Source organism: Prunus mume, linkage group LG2 (assembly GCF_029339155.1).
Source record: "Prunus mume cultivar Tortuosa linkage group LG2, ASM2933915v1, whole genome shotgun sequence".
Taxonomy (NCBI): domain Eukaryota; kingdom Viridiplantae; phylum Streptophyta; class Magnoliopsida; order Rosales; family Rosaceae; genus Prunus; species Prunus mume.
The window spans coordinates 8539110-8561623 of record NC_142699.1 but is presented as its reverse complement, the minus strand read 5'-3'; the positions used below and the strand labels follow the sequence as shown (position 1 = coordinate 8561623).

Here is a 22514-nt window from a genome sequence, read left to right as displayed (position 1 = left end):
ACACAAAGACCTTATTACTTCCAACTTTTCCAACAGAATTTCCTATGAATTGCTCCAAGTGAAATCCGTATGTAAAATCGGTAGTTGGATTTTCATCCTTTAATAAGATTATTTAACTACTAACCAAAAAACTCTTATTACTTGAGCAAGTAAAATACTATTCCAGGTTTCTCTTATTATATGCGCTTATTATTGGTATACTCTATAAATACCATAATCTGAATTTCTCTGTTTTAATTACTTTAATTTATTACTTATGTTTTAATTATTGTTTACTTAGTGAATTATTAGTATTTAAGAGAAGGCCCTCCATCGATTAAGTACCACGTGTCTATAATAAGTAAAGCCGTCCGGCTATACTTTTAAAAAAAAATCGTAGTATAGCCGACCGGCTATACTATTTAATACATTATATTTAAAAGGTATAGCCGCGCGGCTATACTATTTAATAAAAGAAAAAACAAAAGAAAAAGAAAAATGACCCTCCTATTTGCATTAGTCTGTACTTTATAGATATTAATTTGCTAGTTTCAAGATATCCAAGGTAGATATTAGACTTTCACTATATAATATTTCAATTTTTTTTTTGTTATAACATGTGTTGTTCTTATTCATATGTGAGAATTATTTGTATAATACGTGAATTTTTGTGTCTTACTGATTTTTTTTTAAATACGTGTATTAAATGTTACAAATACGTACATATATGTACAACACGACTATTGTACGTTTGCTTTATAAAAAAAATGTGAGATGTGTATAGAACACGAATGTATTATCAAACAATATATAGTATATATATGTAAAAGCCTATAGCTTCTCGCCTATACTATTTATTAAAGACAATTTAAAAATTACAACAACAAAAAAACCAGTACAGCCACAATGCTATACTATTTTAAAAAAATAGAAAAAACATCAAGTACTGCACAGCACAAAGGCCCAGTGTAAAATAGTATAATAAATATACGTTTTTAAGAAGAATTTAAAAAGCTGCGTATAATCGACCGGCTATACTATTTTTAATATAAAAAGGACCACATCCATTAGGCTCCACGTGTCAACGAAGTCTATTTTTAAAAAATTAAAAACACGGAGTATAGCAGGTGTACTATTTTTTTATTTTAAAAAGAAGACCGTCCATCGATTAGGCGCCACATGTCAATAATAAGTACAGCCGCTCGGTGCTACTAATTTTTGACTTTAAAAAAAATCGTAATATAGCCACCCAGCTATACTATTTAAATACATTATAAAATAAAGATTATTGCTCCATCCTCCATGCACTTGCATGCCCTCTTACAAAAGTGTGAAGTAGATTATGTGTGCTTCAAGTCATTGACTAGAGCTGAAACATGGTTATAAGATCTTTTGTTTTCTGGGAATTTTCAGAACCAAGGAAAATCAAGTAAAATTAATAAAGCATAATGGAAAGGGAAAAGATCTAGAGGATGCATTGTAGGATTGCACATGCCAATAATTGTACCCTCTAAATATATAGGGACATATTTTTTTTGTTTTCATGACATGTCGTCCTAAAATATTTGTTCCTAGTGGGCTCTCCACCCCCTCTCGATTGAAAACCACACGTGTCAACAGACCAGAAGTCTATTTTAAAAAAAAAATTAAAAAACATGGAGTATAGCCAGGTGGCTGTACTTTTTTTTTAATTTTAAAAAGAAGACAGTCCATCGATTAGGCGTCACGTGTCAATAATAAGTACAGCCGCTCGGCGCTACTATTTTTTTTTTAAAAAATCGTACTATAGCTACCCGGCTATACTATTTAAATGCATTATATTTAAAAGGTATAGCCGCACGGCTATATGTTGGATATTTTGAAACTAGCAAATTAATATCAATAGCCAGTCGTATCCTATGTTGTCCACATCACTCATGTTTTACCAGAGTTAAAGCATCCACAATGAGCTCCCTAAACCATCTCCTTAGACAAATTTTAGGGAGAAATTAGAAAAACAACTCCAACAATGCTCCCTATCCACCAACTTAAAATAGGAGACCTCTAGGAGTTCCTAAATCTAAGGAGAGGGAAAGGACTCCTAGTGACTCCCTATAATTTAATGTTGCTTTGTTTTATGCATATTTTAAACTTTTAATTAAATCAAATTATTTTTTTATAATATTTTGTATACAGATGGACCAATTATATTAAATTAAAAAATAATTAAAGTATTTATGACTCTCTAAATTAAGGAGTATGATTGGAGTTCAAATTTTATAAAGAACTCTTAAAATAGCTTTTGTGTGTTTTTAGATAAATTTTCACTAAAAAATTTGAAGATTCTTTATTTGGGTTTCTTTCAAGACGAAAACCATATCCACAACTGGCAGACATCTTTGACTGTTCATCACAATTGAGAGACAATGAAGAAGACATAAGGGAGAGGCTGCCAAATACTTATCACCTTAGCCACCACCAACACCACAAGACCAATATGTGTAGGGCAGGAGGCTTTCCAATTTTAATATATATATATATATGGAGTGAAAAAAATAAAATAAAAATCCATCTATTATCATATATATTATAAAATAAAGATTATTGCTCCATCCTCCATGCACTTGCATGCCCTGTTACAAAGTGTGAAGTAGATTTTGTGTGCTTCAAGTCATTGACTAGAGCTGAAACATGGTTAGCTGGATTTATAAGATCTTTTGTTTTCTGGGAATTTTCAGAACCAAGGAAAATCAAGTAAAATTATAAAGCATAATGGAAAGGGAAAAGATCTAGAGGATGCATTGTAGGATTGCACATGCCAATAATTGTACCCTCTAAATATATAGGGACATTTTTTTTTGTTTTCATAACATGTCGTCCTAAAATATTTGTTCCTTGCGGGCTCTCCACCCCCTCTTGATTGAAAACCTATTGTGTAAATCTTCAATTCTGAACGATGCACCTAAAACTCAAGTGTCCCAGGCCAATTATTGCTCTCATACCACTTGCTGCAATACACATCCACCCATTCTTAGGGAAAGATACCCATCAATATTATCTCAAATTTAACCACTTTAGTCCATTATGATTAACTATGTATTTTATGGACCAATCCAATTGTGAGGTTTTACACCCAATTAGATCGACCAATATAGAGGTCACATGTGGACTGAAAAGCGCCATCGGTAGGGGAGTGTTCGGTAACCTTTACTGCCGAGCTCAACACAAGACCCCTTACCAGGAACTTATCTGCTATGACACGTGGAGCCACCACAAGTAATATCAACAGTCCCACATCGAAGTTTTAACATAACATGTACACTACTTATAAAAGTGGGCACAAGTCCCAAAAATGGGGTAACTTGGACTTTCGGCAATTCAGCCATTACTCTGTCCAGATTACTATACACTCCGTACTTATTCTTACTTAAGCGTTGGAGAGCTTTACACGGTGCCCAAGGGCATACCGAGCGTTCTCTATCTTGCAGATTGATCGCTCTACCGAAGCTCAGAAAGAGTTGAAGGTCAAGACATCACTAAGTTGAGCCCAAAAGTGTTGAACCGCATCAAAAATATATATAGATTGAAAAAATAAAATAAAAATCAATCTATTATCATATATATTATAAAATAAATATTGGATAAATTACTCAAATGGTCCTCAAACTTATACTCAATTTACATTTTGGTCACTCAATTAAATTATTCGTTCAAATGGTCCATCAACTCTATATTATTTGCTTCATTGGTCCTACCGTTACATTCTGTCAATATTTCTGTTAAATGTGAGGGTAAATTGGTCATTATTTACCCTAAAATTAGGTTAAATCTAACAAAAAATTAGACGGTAGGAATTCGAGGCGGGTCATGTCAAAAAGCTAATCATAGGGGCGAAATTGACGAATAAATTTAATACAAGGGCTAAATTAGCTGAAAGATTAATTTATGATGTAGATTTCAACAAGTGTGATAATTCATGGGGGTATTCGGTAATTTACTCCTTTTTTTTTTCCCTTGATCTTCCATATTCAAGTAATGGAAATGTGTTCCACATTTTCCATTTCGTTGATTACAGAAAAGGAAGAGCAAACATGAGTTAGACTTCTCACCAACTTGAGGAAGAAAAATATGACAAATTGATATATTTAATACAAGCTCAAACTGTGCACAAATTAATATACGCAATGGAAGCCCAAGATTATTTCTGAAGCACATAACTTCTGCAAAATCTACAAAGTGGTGGGAGGCAGACCAACAAAAAAAAGTAGCGAAGGCTTATAACTCTGGTAAAACAAGAGTGATAATGTTACGTCGTACTGAAGATTTTTGGGTTTCCTTAATTGGTTAAGTTTATATAGATTTTTGGGTTTCTTTGATTGGTTAAGTTTATATACCTTCATTTGAAGATTCTTTATTTGGGTTTCTTTCAAGATGAAAACCATATCCACAACCACAACCACAAGTGGCAGACAATCTTTGGCTGTTCATCACAATTGGGCCACAATGAAGAAGACAGAAATTGGAGTAATGTATGTTACCAGCAACCCACGAGAAACTGACATCTGCAAGCTTTTGTAATATAAGGAGGATGGGGAGGCTGCGCAATACTTATCACCTTAGCCACCACCTACACCACAAGACCAATATGTTGTAGGCCAGGAGGCTTTCCAATTTTAGTATATATATTTATAGGGATATAATTTCTCCACTCCCCTTTTCTCTATTTATACTCCCTTTTGCTTTTAAATACTTTTTAATCAATTTTTTTTCAGCTTTCCTATTAATATTCTACCATTTCCCTACATTAATTTCTTTTTACTTCACTTTTATATCAGTTCTTTTTCTTTATACATAATTTTCCAACTTGAACTCCATTTTCAGTATTTTTTCCTTTAATCGAGTAAGAAATTAAGTTTTTTTTTTTCCCCATTTAATACTAAAAATGGAGTGTAAGTTAGAAAATTGAGTATAAAGAAAAAGAAATAGTATAAAAGTAAAGTAAAAAACAAATTAATGTAGGGTAAAGGTAGAATAGAAAAAAGAATGAACAAAATTGATTATAAAAAAAAAGTTTTAAAAAGCAAAAGGGAGTGTAAATGGAGAAAAGGGAATGAAATCAGCTATATATATATATATATATATATATATATATATACACACATATATATATATATATATACACACATATATATATATATGTATTGAAAAATTAAAATTAAAATCAATCTATTATCATATATATTATAAAATAAAGATTATTGCTCCAAGGAAATGAGATCTTTTGTTTTCTGGGAATTTTCTGAACCAAGGAAAATCAAGTAAAATTAATAAAGCATAAATTGGAAAGGGAAAAGATCTAGAGGATGCATTGTAGGATTGCTGATGCCAATAATTGTACCCTCTAATTATACATGGACATAGGGGTGGGCATTCAAATCGGCAAATTGGAAATCCGAGCCGAACAGCACCGAAAAAAACTAGAAAAAAATCGAGTTGACCAAAAACTCAAAAACCAAACCGGACCGGTTTTGGATCCGGTTCTATCTTCAAAAACCGAACCAAATAGTCAAATTAAAAAATATATAATTTCAATATTTATTTATATTCAATGCTATATTTTTAATCTCATAACTAATATTTATCCAAGTTCAATTTCAAAACATCTCTCTTTTCTAGCTTTAATATTTATTTTTATATGAAATTAAATAATTTATTAATTTTCAAGTCAAAAAAATAAAATTTCAGTTGAAATTTGTATTAAAAATTTATTTTAATAATCCGGTTCAAAACCAAACTGGACTGAAACTAGTTCAACCCGAACTGGAAAGTTTTTGAAATTTGTTTAAACCAAACCGAACCAAACCAGATAAATAGTATCGGATTCGGTTCTAATTTTCGACAAAAACCGATGCATTATGATTAATCATGTATTTTATGGACCATCCAGCTGTGAGGTTTTACCTCAAGAACCTTTAGTACCTTTTTCCCGCGTGCAACAATTGAATTTGATTCAGAATTATGTCTGATACATCACATCAAGCCACTTGCCTCAAATGAATTTAAGTGAGTGAGGCACTGAGATGTAATTAAGCCCTATATCGGTGGGTGGAGTGTTACTTCTGGGTACCCCTCATCATTCGTCTATAAAATGGTGAAGCCAGTTGCTATTGTTACCATAGGAGCCAGCTCCGACTTTCTTTAATTTCTTGCTTCATATCCACTAGCTACATCTATTGCCCAGTTAATTTCAGTCCTAATGGAGTTTCATCTCCCACTCATCTTTGCTATTCTCAGTGTAAGCTCTGCAATTTGATTAACTTTTCCATTCTCTCTCATCGTACTCTATATAAACGAAAATTTTGTGTTCCTATAATTCTCTCCGATTTTATTTAGTACGTACTTAAGTGTCGTCCACTAATTAATTACACTTTGTGAGATTTGATTTTAATTAGAGTTTGAATTAATGTTGCAGCTAGCAGCGGTTGCACTGGCAAACCATGCTGCTCAACCAGCACCTCAACTTTACTGGAACTCGGTCCTGCCAAACACACAGATGCCAAGATCTATCAGTGAACTTCTGCATCCCGGTTTGTGTTGAGCACTTTAGAATCTTAGATATCTTTTCTACCTGCCATTTTACTAAAATTTGTGCGACCACATATTTATCAGTTAACTACTGTCATTACATGAGAGACACATATTCACAAATCGGCTGATTACTTATTTTCCATTATGACGTTGATATATAATTTGCAGACTCCACAAATGAAGAAAAGGGCAATGGAAAGGGCAAACCGGAAAGTTTCCCATTGGGCAATAAACATTACACTCAAAAAGGGTATGGAAAGGGCAAACCTGAAACTTTCCCATTGGGCAATAAACATTACACTCAAAAAGGGTATGGAATCAGCAAACCTGAAACTTTCCCATTGGGCAATAAACATTACACTCAAAAACACTATGAAAAAGGCAAACCTGAAACTTTCCCCTTGGGCAATAAACATTACACTCAAAAAGGGTATGGAAAAGGCAAACCTGAAACTTTCCCATTGGGCAATAAACATTACACTCAAAAAGGGTATGGAAAAGGCAAACCTGAAACTTACCCATTGGGCAATAAACATTACACTCAAAAACATTACACGCAAACAGGTGCTTCATCGGGCAATAAAGACTTAGCTATTTTCTTCTTGGAGAAGGACATGCGCCCTGGCACAACAATGAAGTTCCAATTCCCTACAAATTTAAACACGGCTACTTTCCTGCCACGAGAAAGCGCTCAATCGATCCCCTTCTCCTCTAAGAAACTACCAGAAATTTTCAACCATTTTTCAGTGAAGCCAACATCTGAGGAAGCCAAAACAATTAAGCAAACAATCGAAGAGTGTGAAGCTCCAGGCCTCAAGGGAGAGGAAATATATTGCGCCACATCTTTAGAATCAATGGTTGATTTTAGCACTTCGAAGCTTGGAACAAGAAACGTTGAAGCAATCTCGACGGAGGTATTGGAAAAAGGAGCCACCATGTCCATCCACAACTATACAACAATGCCGGGACTGAAGAAGTTGGCAGGCGACAAAGTCGTTGTGTGTCATAAGCAGAACTATCCCTATGCTGTGTTTTTCTGCCATGCAATAAAACATACAGCAGCTTATGTTCTCTCCCTGAAAGGCGATGATGGGGAGAAGGTTAAAGCAGTAACCATCTGCCATCTAGACACATCAGAATGGAACCCAGAGCATGTGTCCTTCCAAATCGTCAAGGTTAAGCCCGGAACCATTCCCATCTGCCATTTCATTTACACTGATGCTATTGCCTGGGTTCCGAACCACAAATAATCTGCATGATCATCACTTAGCACTGTACCTATAATAAGCTTGGTCGGGTTGCACCCCTGTATAATTATTTCCCTACTTATTTCTGCCTCTTCATTATGTGGTGTAAGATATATGATGAGATGAAGTTTTTGGGATTAGTGGTCGGGTTGCCTGAAAAACACAGATTATAGAAACTGCTTGAAATTAACCCGATCATGTTTTCTCTTGTAACTATATAGACTTCAACTTGTACTCATAATAAAGCATGCTGTTGTGGTTCTACTTAATTTCGTTCTCCCCAATGTTTGAGTGTTGAATTGTTACGTTGGAAAACAACATATTTAGAGAAGCCTTCATTTATATCATAGTCCTCAAACTATAAAGAATTAATGTATCCAGAAACATACCAAGACGCAAAACAACATATTTTCCATGCTCTGTCTGTAACACCAAAGCAAACTTCCTTTATCACATCATTTAAAGCATCAAATTCCAGTACTAATCTAATCCATCATGTAAAGCATACAAGTGCCTCCCTAAATAGTATTTAAGTTTGCATGCTATATAGCATATGCAAACACAATTAGAAATTCTACAACGGAAGCAAGATCAATCTCACTATAAAATACAAAGAACCCCCTCAACTTTGACCAGTGTGTCAATTTAGTTCTTGAAATTTAGATTACAAAGCAAATACCAAATCAAAACATACCATGAAACACAAGGAAAGGAATTTATAGAACAATATATATAGCAATTTATAGAACAATACATTAATCCAGAAGAAATATTATAAAATGAAAAGAATAAAAAGTAGAAAAACAGAAGGAAAGGAATTCGCATCTGCTCACTTGCAGATTGCTTTCTCCGGCAATTTTCTCTTAATAATACCACAATGATCAGGTAATTGTAAGAACAAGTTGATTTAAAATTCCTTGACCCCAAAAAAAAAAAAAAAGTTGATTTAAAATTCAGGTCTCTCCTCCGATCACTAATACAGATCAAAATTTGGATTTGATGAACTAAAGTGGTTTTACTTTCTTTGTCAGTGTTTGATGACTTAATTTGTTATTTACATTTAAAAAAAAAAAAAAACATGATCTTATACATATTAGTTATCTTTTTTCCTTCATATTCACCACCTTTCTGTAGCATAAGTATTTCAGTCTTAACGGGTTTCCATCTACCACTCATCTTTGCTCTTCTCAGTGTAAGCTCTTTTTGAAGCACAAGATTAGAGGAGAGGGGGATTTCTCAATGTAAGCTTTGCACTTTCATAATTAATATTTCCAATATCTCACTGTTAGTAAAATATGGAACGGAAAAAGTACGAATAAAATATGCACATGTTTTATTCAGCAAAATTTTGACAAGATACATCTGAAAAGTTTGGCCACTATATAATTTTTTTAATTTTTTTAATATACATTATTTTTATTCAATAATATGTGAAAAATAGGTGTATAATATATGAATTTTGTATGTATTATTCAAAAGTTTGTTAAAAAAAACATTATTAAATGTGAAAAATATGTACGTATATGTATAAAACGTGTATTGTACATTACTTTTTAACAAACTTTGTATTTTACCGAGTCTTTAACTGTATATGGAAAATGGAAGTATTATTGAAAAATATATATGTACGTGTATAATACGAGTATTAAACAGAAAAATGCGCTAAGTACTTATCTTTTAATTTAATAATTCATTTCAATTTGTGATCTCATACATAGTAATGAGAGTTCAAATTGACAATGGTGGCTCTGGCAAGCCATGCTGCTCTCCCAGTGCCTCAACTTTACTGGAACTCTTTCCTGCCAAGCACACAAATGCCAAGAGCTATCAGTCAACTTCTGCAGCCTGGTTTCTATTAAGGGACTTAATTTGAACAGAACTTGTCTCAAGCCTAGACGGTTGATTCTTAAGTTTATCAGGAAAAAATAAAAAATATAAAAAATCTTAAGTTAAGCCCAAGGTGCCGAACTTGGACTTCTCACCAAACTGGGCATAAATTGAAATATTTAATAGAAGCCCAAGATTTCTGAAGCACATAATTTCTACAAAAATCTACAAAGTGTTGTACTTTACAAACTTCCTATGTGTACCAATTTCTACTAAAATTAATTTCTGGGGCTGAGATTCATTATAATTTTAGTAGAAATTGGAAGTTTTCATCATTTTTGCTTTACGTCTCTCCTCCACTCACTAATAAAGATTACTCATGTGAGTTTACAAAACATTTTTTTCTACTCTTTTCTGAAGACTACATTTCTTCCCGACAAAAATGAGCTCTACTGTAAAACGTTAAATTTGGATTTGTTGATTTAAATGGCAATTTGACACTTGATAGAAATTTTTACATACATGTGTTAGTGTTTGATCACTTCACTTGTTACTTACTATATTTATTCCATGATTCTCCCTCAAGTTAGGTAAACATTATTATCAAACATTTCAATTCATTTGTGATTTTTTATTATTAATATTAATCAAGTACAAATTAATGGATTTGTTCTTCTTGTTGTTTTGAAGACGAACAAAAAAAAAGGTAGTGATGATGGCTTATAACTCTGGTAAAACAACAGTGACGTGGACAGCAGATGTTAAGTCGTAGTGAAGATTTTTGAAGATTCTTTATTTGGGTTTCTTTCAAGATGAAAACCATATTATCCACAGCCACAATTGGGAGACAATGAAGAAGACAGAAAATGGAGTAATGCAGAAGTTAACAGCAATCCACGACAAACTGAAGTCTGCAAGCTTCCGTAGTCTAACAAGGATGGGGAGGCTGCGCAATACTTATCATCACCTCAGCCACCACCTACACCGACCAATATGCGTAGGCCAGGAGGCTTTCGAATTTTAATATATATATATATATATATATATATATGGATTGAAAAAATAAAATAAAAATCAATCTATTATCATATATATTATAAAATAAAGATTACTGCTCCCATGAGCGGTGCTAGCACAGGGCAGGCTAAGTGCCTGCCCAGCCCAAATTTTTTAAAAATAAAAATAAAAATCTACATATGTTATAAGCCCATCCTAAAATTTAAAAAAAATTAAAAGTAAATTCTACACATATGTTATTCATTCAGGTGGTCCCATATCTTCTCTTCCCTTCTCTTTTGGCTATTAGACTTATTGTTTCTCTTTCTCTCTTTGCTACCACATAGCAGCAAGTTTCTCCCTCTCTTTTTTTGGGGTCAAATTCTCCCTCTATTGACTAAATCTTCTATTATCTTGGGTGGGCAACTTGGCAACAACATCTTCTCCTCTCCTTCTGTCAACAAGAAGTATTATTCCCATTATCTCCTTTGCTATATATCTTTAATTATAATTTAAATTTAAAATTGGGTATTCTACACTACAAGAAAAAAGGTCAGTAGTAACCAATTTCCTTGTGACCACATAAATAATTGTCACAAATACAGTGAATTTAGGGCTCGTTTGGTACGTCGGATCTGTACTAATTTCCGTCAATAGTATTAATGTCTTAGAAATCTGACTATTTATCCATAATATTATAAGGCGTTTGGTGTTGTTCCGGATATATAGTCTGACTAAGTTATACTGTGTTTGGTGATGTTGCGGATAACATCAGATCAAACTATTTTTAAAATAAAAAAAATTCTTTGATAATTTTAATGGAAATTGAGATTTAAATGGCACAAATTTTTTTTGGTAAGATTCATATGACAAGATTTGTTTTTCAATTTTTTTTTTTTCATATAACCCATTATCATAATTGTAGTATCTCATAAAAATTCCAACATACTCGCATACGTTAATAAAAATAGTACCAAATAATGTATAATTCAAAGTGATCACATACTAAGGTGATAAAAGCAAAAGGGAAAGTTGTTCATAAACCAAACTACATCAAAGAGTGAATCACAGCTCCCTCGCCCCAAGTAAGAGAAGAACAAACACCATCCAATGTTAGGAATGTTCTCTCATCACTTGCTTTCTTCAAAATTAGTCGTAGTGCCTTAATTTGGTCATTAATAGATAAGTCCATCTTTGCCAATTCAGCAGCAATGTCAGGTCTTGGTTTTGATCCTTTCACCAAACTATTAGTTATAGTTTTCAATTGATCACCAGACTTAGAAATCATCTCACCAAATGCTTTAGCCATTTCCTTTTGAATATCAGTATCTGCATTTCGTTTGCAGTGTCGACTGCTTGAGCTAGCTGAGTTTTGTTGATTTGATCTTGACAAAGAGGCAGAATGATCTGGATCAACCTCAACTTCCTCATCATCATCATTGACATCAATGTGATGCACAGGCTCATTCATCATTTTAGTGGGAGTTGCAGACCCTCTACCAGTTGCTCGGTCCTTCCCAAATATATTTTTCAACCTATCATATATTAGACATTGTTTCCCCCTCCAACCATCAGCATCCTTGTTATGCTGCATCAAAATGGGAAAATTATAAATAAAAATATAAGCATAAAAAAATATAAGAATTTCATATTACTTAACAAGTGTACTAACCTGCACATAAGTGTTTCATGCTTCATAGCTGTCAACCTCAATGCATTTCAAAGAATCATTCCAAGCAAAACCACTTTTGTTAATCATGTCAAATATTATCCCATACAATTTTTTCCAAAACCTCATCTTGGACTCAATATGTGGGACTACCCTTAAATCAGTATTTGGAAATTTCTCAGCCAATGATTTTTCAATTTGGATCATTGTTCCAGATTTAAAGGAACCATTATCACATTGTAAACCTCGGTTGACTACGTCCTCAAGTATGGTTAACAATGCTTCTTCCTCCATTCAGATAAATGATATCTTGTACCCCTATAAGGAGCCAGATATCCTTGACCATTTGTGTACCCACCATCCACAAGATAATAACATCCTAACAATTAAACAAATATTATGTACCTTACCAAAAAGATAATCAAGCTTAATATTACCATAATGAAACACAAAAATCTAATATTACCTGTAGGAACTCTTAATCCTGTTGGTCTACTAATTGCATCTCGTAGCACCCTAGAATCTGAAGCAGATCCTTCCCAACCAGGGAAAACAAATATAAATTTCATGTCAGGAGTACAAACTCCTAATACGTTGGTTGCAACCTCCCCCTTTCGTGTTCGATATCTTGGTTTATCTTGTTCAGGGACACGAACCCTAATGTAAGTCCCATCCAACGCCCCCAAGCATTTCTACGCAATTAAAAAAAAAAAAGGTACCTTAGAAACTTAAAATATAAATATAATACTAAAATTGGTCAATCTTAATTTAATTTTACAGTACCTTAAACCATCTCCATCTATTATCGGTGCAATTATCAGGTATGGGTTCCGGCACCTTCAAAAGTCTACCTTGTAATCGTATCACTCCATCCAAGATTGAATTGAAGTATCTACTAATAGTCTCCCCCGATTGCTTAAATCTACTACTCATTGTACGATTCTTCACATGATGTGCGAGTGTATGTAAAAACATACACACTTGCTCTTCTATGGTTACTGAACCATTTGTTCTCACTCTCCCATCATCACGAACCAATTGACATAAATAATGGAAAGTGCTCCTATCCATCCTAATTTGGTTCACACATTGTATGTCATCAATTCCTATAATGCTATCTAAATAATTTGACCGAGTTGCAATCTTGAAAAACCTTTGACTCCTAATGGCATTCCGTTGTTGGCGTCGTTGTTCCAAATTGTAGTTTGTCATGAACCACATCATGCACCAAATCATGATATGCAAGAACCACAATCTAATAATAAAGTATATATGGCACAATCTTTCTTTGGGAAAAAATATCAATAGAATTTGATCACTTTCCAAGTGCCTATTCACAAAAAGATAAAGCATTGATGTCTCTGACATCAATGGAATTTGATCACTTTTACGATTTAGCTTTCATGCATGTAAGTAAGCATAACCTAATTTCAAAAACGAAAAATACATAATCTAATTTCTACAAAAATTTAATAAAAAAATCGAAATATATAAAGAATAGAGAAGAAGCAAGAAGAAACATATTGGAGAGAGTATGAAAGAGAGAAAGAGTGAGAGATGGATATCTAGAGAAGCGTGAAGAAAATAACCTGTGGAGAAGATAGCAGAGAAGAACCCTAGGGAGAAGAAGATGAAAAGAACGTCAGATTTTTTTTGTAGAACGCGTGCTTAGCCGTATAATTAAGCATGTATTATCTAAACCGGGGAGTGTGTGTTGTATTAATTAGTCAAGTCAGGAGAGTATTAAAAGCCCAACCCGTATAAAATAGTCGGGAAATTAAATAATACAAGTTGACACCAAACACCTGACATAGACTATTTACTTCTATCCAGAGTCTAATACGGTGTACCAAACGAGCCCTTAATGACTAATAATACTACATGATCACTAAAATAATTGACCCCTATTTTTTAATTTTTAATGACCAAATTTTCATACCATTATTTAAATTAGTCACTGAAAACAACTTAAATTATATAGTTAGTGATGAACACATATGCCAAGATCGCCTTACTTCTCTCATTTAATACACCAGTGACCAATTAACTTTTTTTAAACTTTTTATTTTTATTTTTCAAAACGCACTCGGGTACCGCATCAAAAGGAAAACAAAAAAGACTAAACAAGACGAGCAAAATCCGAATGAGACCAGTGCGAGCGAGACAAGAGCGAGGGACTAGCACGAGCGAGCGTCCTCTTTGTCGTCCTTTTCGTCTCTGTGGTTTCGATTTCTAGGTTTTCTCCTAATATCATGTGAGCTTTCTATTTCTCTTTGGTTTCAATGTAAGTTTTGATTTCATTTGGGTTTGATTTGAGTGCGATTGTGACTGTGATTCTAATTCTCTATTCTCTATTCATTTTGATTTTGGGTATATTTTGTGTTTTGGGTTTACTTGATGAAAATATTATTGCATTACTCTTGTATGCTTTCAGAAATTCAATAATGTTTTTGTTGGATAAGAAAACTTTATTCTTATTACAGGCTGTTTTTAGATTTGAATATAGAAGATAAGAAAAGGGTTCTAGTTGCTTTGATGACTATATGGTTCGGGATTTTGTTTTCATTGTTTATGTAGGAAATTAGATCTAGTTCATTGAAACATTCTTTTGGCATCAATCAAAATGGAGATATAAGTCAAAATGGGATCTGTTAGTTTTGATTTCTCTTTGAATTTCGATTCTGAGGTGTGATTCCAAAAAAACTTGATGCCCTAACTTCCTACTATGTGTTGCAGAAGTTTCGATTTTGAGAACCGACCTTGAGGCTAGTGAGATCCTTTCTGAAATCAACTTTTGAGACCATCAGCTTCTCTGGTAAGAAATCTTCAATCTCTGGCTATTAAATGGGAAAATGCTAAATTCTTTATACAGGTAATAACTCTGAAAAAGTAAAAAATCAAAAGGGGACAGTAGCTATACGTTTGGTAATGGCCTAAACGTATTTGATAATGCTCTAGACTAGTCTTATCGAAAAAAAAAAAAGAAAAAAAAAAGAGTGATTGCTTGTGCCTATGAAAATTACTTTGAAGTATGCTCCACAGAGCCAAAAGAAATAAACTAGGGAAGTGGAGGTTCTTCTGTTTGTATATAAATGAGCGATTCAAACTCTCAGTGCCAAGGGAGTTACCCCTGATACATTTGTTAAAAATTATATATTTGGTCCTACATCAAACAAATAATTTGGATATCACCACCACTCACACAAACGAACTATAAGAAAACAATAGGCACAACATTGGTTCAATCGATCTCTAAAATACTTTAACATTAAGTTAAGTAACAGAGACAACAGAGCAGACAGTTAGCATGATAGTGAATATGAGAAGAACAACAGCTGCAATGACATCCATATGTAGGGCAACCTGGTTTTCACTGTTCATGTTATGCTTACCCTGGCTTTACCTTTCTAAGGCTTGGCATGTTGTATTAATTAGTGGGTTCCTAGCTCACTCCTTTTTATACCCTTGGGATAAAGGATATAAAAAGGAGAAGTCCATAGATAACCAAGGGCCTGTTTGGGAATGCTTCCAGAATAACTAAAAGCGTTTTTTTAACAACCAAAAGCGCTTATGACAGCTTTTGACTTAAAAGTTTAGAAGCGCTTTCTAAATAAGCTAGCACTCCCAATTGCTTTACCAGGAGGCACTTGGATTTCTTATGAAGATTTCAACATTTTTATAATAGAAGCGCTTATGAGCAGCCCCAGTTTAATTGGTTCGAATAATAATAAAAGAAGAAAAGCAATGTTTTATTTTTCCTCTTACTTTTTCTTTCAGAACCTGCAAAAGAAATATTAGTTGATCAGTTCTTCACCATCAAGCTTGGCTTAGTGAAATAAAGCACTTCATTGATTTCTACTTAAATTAACTGGTTTTTTTTTTTTTTTTTGGTGGCTATGGAGTGTAAAAATTAGAAGCTCCCATCCCGGAGCTATAATTTGTGTACATTCATTATCAAACATTTCAAATTATTTGTGATTTTTTTTTTTGAAACTTTTTTGGGGGTTATGGAGATTCCAAGGGGTGGATATGGATTGTGTGATTTGCCCCACTTTACCATCAAGCTTGGCTAAAGGACTAAATTGATTTCTACTTAAATCAACTGTGTTTGTTTAGTGTAAAAAATAAAATAAAATTAGAAGATCACAAAACTATAATTTTTCTGGTTTGCTTGCGCTACCCAACCTTTGTGGTCAGGAGACTCTACTAACCCGAGGGTAGGGGATGTGCTTTGTGCGACTTCACCCACCAATGCCAAGGTGAAGAGCTGAAGACCACTAATGCCTCATCTGAGAAGGTTTCCATTGCAACCAATCACTTAAATACCCTGCTTAGTTTTGACCGAACCTAGTAGCGTGAGCTTGTAACTAAGCACAGTCAAAACTATAATTTTTGGATATTTATATTATCAGACGTTTAAAAATATTGTGAACTTTTTGCAATCTTTTGGTGGCTATGAAGAGATTCTACGGGTGGACTCTGTAAATGTATCGAATCTACATTTATGTATGGGTCTGCAAGAAAAGAATTCTATCTTTTTCTTCATGCTAATTAATTATACACTCGAAAAGGCTATAGGTCCTCGTGCATATAGTTGGAAAAATAATTCAATTATGAATTCTTTTCTTTTTTTTGGTTCGAAATCAACTATGAATGGAGTTGGACGCTTATAAAGCTCAAGAAAGGTAGGAAAATATATGCATATTTGGGTCGGAGGCAAAGGTTCAGTCATCTACTGTCCAGGACATACAGTATGGTAATAGGGTGACACATGCCCACATGCGACTGACGCTAGCATATTTCATAAGCATAATTATATGTCTTCTAAGTGTATCATAGTTATGTGTCAATTTTAGATCCAATTGCACGCACCTAAAATACAAAAACAAAATCATAGACAATACACTTTTTTTCACTTATATTTCGAATATGCATTGCTTTTTTTTGAATAACAAAAATTGTTTTTCATGAGTATAAAATAGGGGCTTCACTTGGGGTATAAAATAATTTTTCATGTGTATAAAATAGTTTTTGCACAAAACCTCCCTTGACAAAGGATGTCTTAAAATAATTCTCCATGCAATGGCATTGTTCAAAGGCAAGGAGGTTTCTGATTGTAAGCTGTCTCATCACTTATTGCTAATTTTGGAATTTCTAGAATCCCATTAGCGAATTGTATGCCGAATAAGTTTTTCGGTGATTCCACCTTAGAGTTTCAATTGGCCCTTTAGCAGGTGGTTTCAATGGCAGAGGTAGATACAAATTTCTACAAAAATCTACAAAGTGTTCTACTTTAGAAGCACATAATTTCTCCATATTGCCATCTGTTCCCTCTATATGCATTAGAGTTTTGAAGAAATTGTGGCAAAGGTTGAGTATCGAAAGCATCTCAATATTGTTATTGTTAGAAGAGACTTTGATTTTTTCGGGGTCAAAAAGTTCCTCAAGAATGAAGTATGGCAACTGATTTTCAAAAAACCGCATGTCAGGCCATACGTCCTGCAACATCCATGGTTTGTTAAATATACGGTCATTTTCATCCTGCAATTCATCGACACGATACCTCAACAAGACCTCAATGATGAAGGCGGCATCCACTAGAATGATTCTCACAAATTCATCACTGCTAACCTGAATGGTTTCTGCATAACAACTGCGCAGTTTTGCTTCTTGGTCTTTTACTTGCTTCTTGGTCCGACGTATATAATCTTGCAAGTACCTCTTTTTGTGATCTTCCATGGCTTTTAGGCCTTCCTCGCCATGATGAAGTGGGCCTATAGAGACTACCTGAGGTGTGTAGGCCTTTTCACTCACACGCCGTAGTCGTTCAGGAACTCTATAAATGCAACACAAAGAGGAGAGGGGAGACAAGCCATCCAACTCCTCACTCATTGAAGTTACTAATGGAATCTAAGGGTTTTCAATATCATGTGGAGTTTGATCGCTTCCTTCCATTTTCCGCTGATGTGTTTGTTGTTGTCAATCGTAATGGATGATAATGAAATGATAGTCACTGACACAACAATAAACAAATTTTTCAAGATGGTTGAGAAAATTAATACAAACATTGCAACTATAAGACCAAACACACAAAGACTTTTACATATATACCACACTAGTGCCTTAAGAATTCGATTTGAATGCACCATTCAAAACTCTTCTGGTCAACTCTGTTTCTTGTAAGTATTCTTGGAAGATTCTAATGCAGTTTTGATTGAAAAATTCCTACTAATCATGTGAATCAGTACGAAAGTTTATTTTACATTAACATACAAACCCCACTTTTTTTTTTCCTACATAGTACATATATCTTTCCTTATTTCCCCTCAACTTATTGGAGCTTCTAATAAAGCAATTTCTTTGTGTATGATGATATCAGATAGTAGATTATGCTTCCAGTCAAAACATAGACAAACCAAAATCCCATTAGAAGAGAAGAAAATTATATACGACATTCACATAACCTTCTGCTCAATTCCAATTTCCAACTACAATGAAACATAAGACACTTAAAAGCTTCAAGAAATTGGATGTGCAAGCAAACATAGCAAAATTATGAAAGACAAAGAAAGGTGTTGGGCATTGAAAACATACCTGATACGGATTGAAACACAATTTTTTTTTGTTTTGCCTTTGGTAGATGGAGTAGCTAGAAAAGCTCAATGCACTTGCTCTTCTGCTACATTTCAATATAAGAACATTGTTTGGAAGTCCGGTCAACTCCTCATAGCTTCCTCGCCGTTGCTTTGACATGTCGATGCACGTCTTGGGTGTTGATGTGAGTCTCCTAATTAATCAAAGATTTTTATTTCATTGATTAATTAAGGGATTTACTTTCCTATTTTTTATATAAGTCATAAATCATTGTATAATTAGGAGATAATTTCCTAATTCTTTACTGTATCTAATTCCTTGTAAAGCACCCTGTAAACTCTTATATATATCTCCTTATGGAGAAGAATAAAGTTAACCTAATACATTCAAAACATATTCATATTTCAGCATGATATCAGAGCAATCGATCCTAGGTTGTCTCTAAACCCTTATCTCAAATTTCTCACATTCAATCCCCAACCCTAAATCAAATTCCTCATATTTTCCCCAAATCCAAATCCCTCAAATCCTCTTATCAAAATCCCTAAACACATACCCTAAAATCTTATACACATACCTCTCAAATCTAATTCCTACATCAAATTCCTCAAATCAAATTCCTCCAATCACAATTCCTCACATTCTCATCTCCCATCTCACTTCCGCTGCAATGTCAGGAACCCCTATGATTCTTCCCCTTCTTGCAGACTCAAAGAAGCATGCGGTCAATCCTGTTGACCCAGCTACTTGGACTCATGCTTTTATCGCCACCACCAAAGGTTCTATTTTTCATACGTCATCTCATAAATTTGCATGGATTATTTACTCAGGTGCTACGGATCACATGACTTTTAATCTTAGCCAACTTATTAGTCGCCAATCATTCACTATGTCGGCGGTGTCTAATGCTTATGGTACTCCCTCCTCCCCTGTGGTCGGGGATGACTCTCTATCTCTCTCTACTTCCCTACATTTGGATTCTGTATTACTTGTTCCATCTTTGGACCATAACTTGTTATCTGTTGCACAACTTACTACTACTTTGGGGTGTACCATAACATTTTGGTCGAATCATTGTGTTTTTCAGGACATCCTCACAGGAAAGATGATTGGTTGTGGTACTTGACGGGACAAACTCTACTACTTGGACTGGGCACCGGATAATGAGGACAAGGTTGGTCAAGCTTTCAGAACTAGTGGAACTCGTTCTTAGGGGGAGAGAGACAAATGGTTATGGCATAAACGTCTTGGGCATGCCTTGTTCGGTTATCTTAAGAAGTTGTTTCCATCATTATTTTCCAGTCTTGATGTTTCCAGCATCCAGTGTGATACGTGTGAATTGGCTAAGAGTCATCGTGTCACGTTCCTATTACGTTCAAATAAGACTTTGGTTCCGTTTTCTCTTGTTCATTCTTATGTTTAGGGAGCTGCTAAAATTGACACTTCGGCAGGGGCCCAATGGTTTGTCACGTTTATAGATGATTGCACACGCATGACTTAGGTTTCCCTTCCCAAAACTAAAGGGGAAGTCAGTTCCAAATTTCAAATGTTTTATTAAATGGTGGAGACTCAGTTTCATGCTAGAATTCAGGTCATTCGTTCTGACAATGACGGAGAATTTCTCTACCATGATCTTAATCAGTTCTTACAAGATCATGGCATCATACATCAACGCTCATGCCCTCCCCAACAGAATGAAGTGGTGGAAAGAAAGAACAGACATTTATTGGAAGTAGTTCGCGCCTTGCTCTTTGGTGCCAATATGCCACAATCTTTTTGGGGCGAAGCCATCGTCTCTGCAGGATACCTCATCAATCGGATTCCCTCTAGTATCCTAAATTTCAAAACACCACTTCAAACACTCCACCACCATATCCAAATACTTCCTACCCAAAACCTGGAAAGCCGAATTTTTGGCTGTGTGGTCTTTGTCCATTACATGATCACCAACGCAGCAAATTGGATCCCCGCGCCGAAAAATGTGTTTTCATCAGTTATGCATCTCATCAGAAAGGGTACCGGTCTTATCATCCTCCTAGTCAGAAGGTCTATATTTCAATGGATGTTGTGTTCCGGAAATCTGACATATATTTTTCAGACGTACAAGAGGAGGATCGCGATGCCAACACTTCTCAAATTTCAGAATTTTTTCTTTCAAAATCGTCACAGACTAAAGCTGACCAGTCGCGAGGATGCAAGCGATCGGTTGTCGGAGACTCTACCGAAAGCGACCGATCGCTAGTTGAAAGCGATCTGCGCCCAAATCCAAATCTGCTTCAAAGCGACAAGTCGCGAGAGGACCGTGACGCCAGTCGTCTCCCTACTGCCAAACTCGGGAGGAGAACATTGAGGAGTTTTGTTCGCTCGAGAATTCTTGACTCGATTACCATACCAATCACCTGCTAAGGATGTCATTAAGGTAACATCTTTTCTTGAAACTGATAACATTAATAAAATATCCCATGATGATTTAATTTGAAGGCAAGAGCACGCATATCAGATTCAAAGCAGAAGAACCGTGGAAAACCTCGATTAACTACGGTGATCTTAATGCAAAAGGGAAATATCCCATCAACAATTATGTATCCATCAGCAGATTATCAGAGTCACAGGTACACTTTGTGAAGCAATTGGCAGGCATCCGTTCCCAAAAGTGTAACTGAAGCACTAGAAGACTCAAAATGGAAAGAAGCCATGAATGAAGAAATGCGAGCTCTCTAGAAGAACGACACATGGGAACTCGTGCCAGTACCTCATGGAAAGAAGACAGTGGAATGCAGGTGGATTTATACTATAAAACTCAAGCAGATGAATCCATTAAAAGATATAAAGCTAGATTGGTGGCGAAGAGGTACACACAAAGATATGGGATAGACTACCAAGAGACCTTTGCCCCAGTAGCCAAGATTAAAACTATCAGAGTCATTCTGTCTCTAGCAGCAAATCTCGATTGGCCATTACATCAGTTTGATGTAAAAAATGCTTTCTTACATGGAGACTTGGAAGAAGAAGTATATATGGACTTGCCACTAGGATGTAACTTAGCTCATGACAAGGAGAATCATGTTTGCAAGCTCAGAAAGTCATTGTATGGGTTAAAGCAATCCCCCAGGGCATGGTTTGGCAGATTCACTAAATCCAGGAAGAATTTTGGATATATACAGTGTAATGCAGATCACACCTTGTTCTTGAATAGTGATGGAAGAAGACTTATTGCATTGATTGTTTATGTGGATGACATTGTTGTAACTGGAAACGACACAGGAGAGCAACTGAAACTACAGAAGTATTTGTCTCAGGAATTTGAGATGAAGGATTTAGGTGATATGAAGTACTTTCTAGGAATTGAAGTAGCCAGGTCCACAATTGGTATATTTCTGTCTCAAAGGAAGTATGTATTAGATCTGCTCACTGAAACATGAATGCTTGGATGCAAACCTGCTGATATACCGATCAAGATGAATCACAAGTTATGTGAAGACATGGATCAAGATCCAACCAATAAGGAACAGTACCAACGCCTTGACGGGACTCGCAGAATTTCTCGAAACCCGAGGTGAATCTGTGGAAATCTGACATCACCCGATGTCGGGCCCATCAAACTATAACTTCTTTTTCCTTAAAAGGAATCAAGG

The 22514-nt window shown here is 34.8% G+C and overlaps 1 protein-coding gene, 1 long non-coding RNA gene and 1 pseudogene across 3 annotated transcripts; 2 read left to right on the top strand and 1 right to left on the bottom strand.

Annotated features, from left to right (window-relative positions):
- Positions 1-6092: 6092 nt before the first annotated feature.
- On the top strand, positions 6093-8062 carry LOC103319959 (BURP domain-containing protein 6-like). 2 transcript variants are annotated; one of them, XM_089045282.1, is made up of 4 exons: positions 6093-6253; positions 6431-6545; positions 6715-6804; positions 6865-8062. In XM_089045282.1, exons 1-4 carry the CDS (start codon positions 6215-6217, stop codon positions 7794-7796), a joined length of 1176 nt encoding a protein of 391 aa, XP_088901408.1. In that variant the 5' UTR covers positions 6093-6214; the 3' UTR covers positions 7797-8062. The 2 variants fall into 2 exon arrangements, with proteins under 2 accessions (XP_088901408.1, XP_088901407.1); XM_089045281.1 differs by having other exon boundaries at positions 6715-8062.
- A 6334-nt stretch (positions 8063-14396) lies between these two features.
- Positions 14397-20439, top strand: LOC148919547 (uncharacterized). The gene is made up of 3 exons (XR_016123863.1): positions 14397-14539; positions 15022-15100; positions 19967-20439. It is a non-coding gene; the product is annotated as an uncharacterized LOC148919547 (long non-coding RNA).
- Positions 15559-18240, bottom strand: LOC148919548 (UPF0481 protein At3g47200-like; annotated as a pseudogene).
- Positions 20440-22514: the final 2075 nt, after the last annotated feature.

Bases quoted from the DNA above. Each gene is read 5' to 3' on its own strand.
- LOC103319959 (XM_089045281.1), top strand. From the start codon at position 6,215: ATGGAGTTTCATCTCCCACTCATCTTTGCTATTCTCAGT. The intron at 6,254-6,430 runs GTAAGCTCTGCA...TTAATGTTGCAG, and splicing joins TCATCTTTGCTATTCTCAGT to CTAGCAGCGGTTGCACTGGC. The intron at 6,546-6,714 runs GTTTGTGTTGAG...TATAATTTGCAG, and splicing joins CAGTGAACTTCTGCATCCCG to ACTCCACAAATGAAGAAAAG.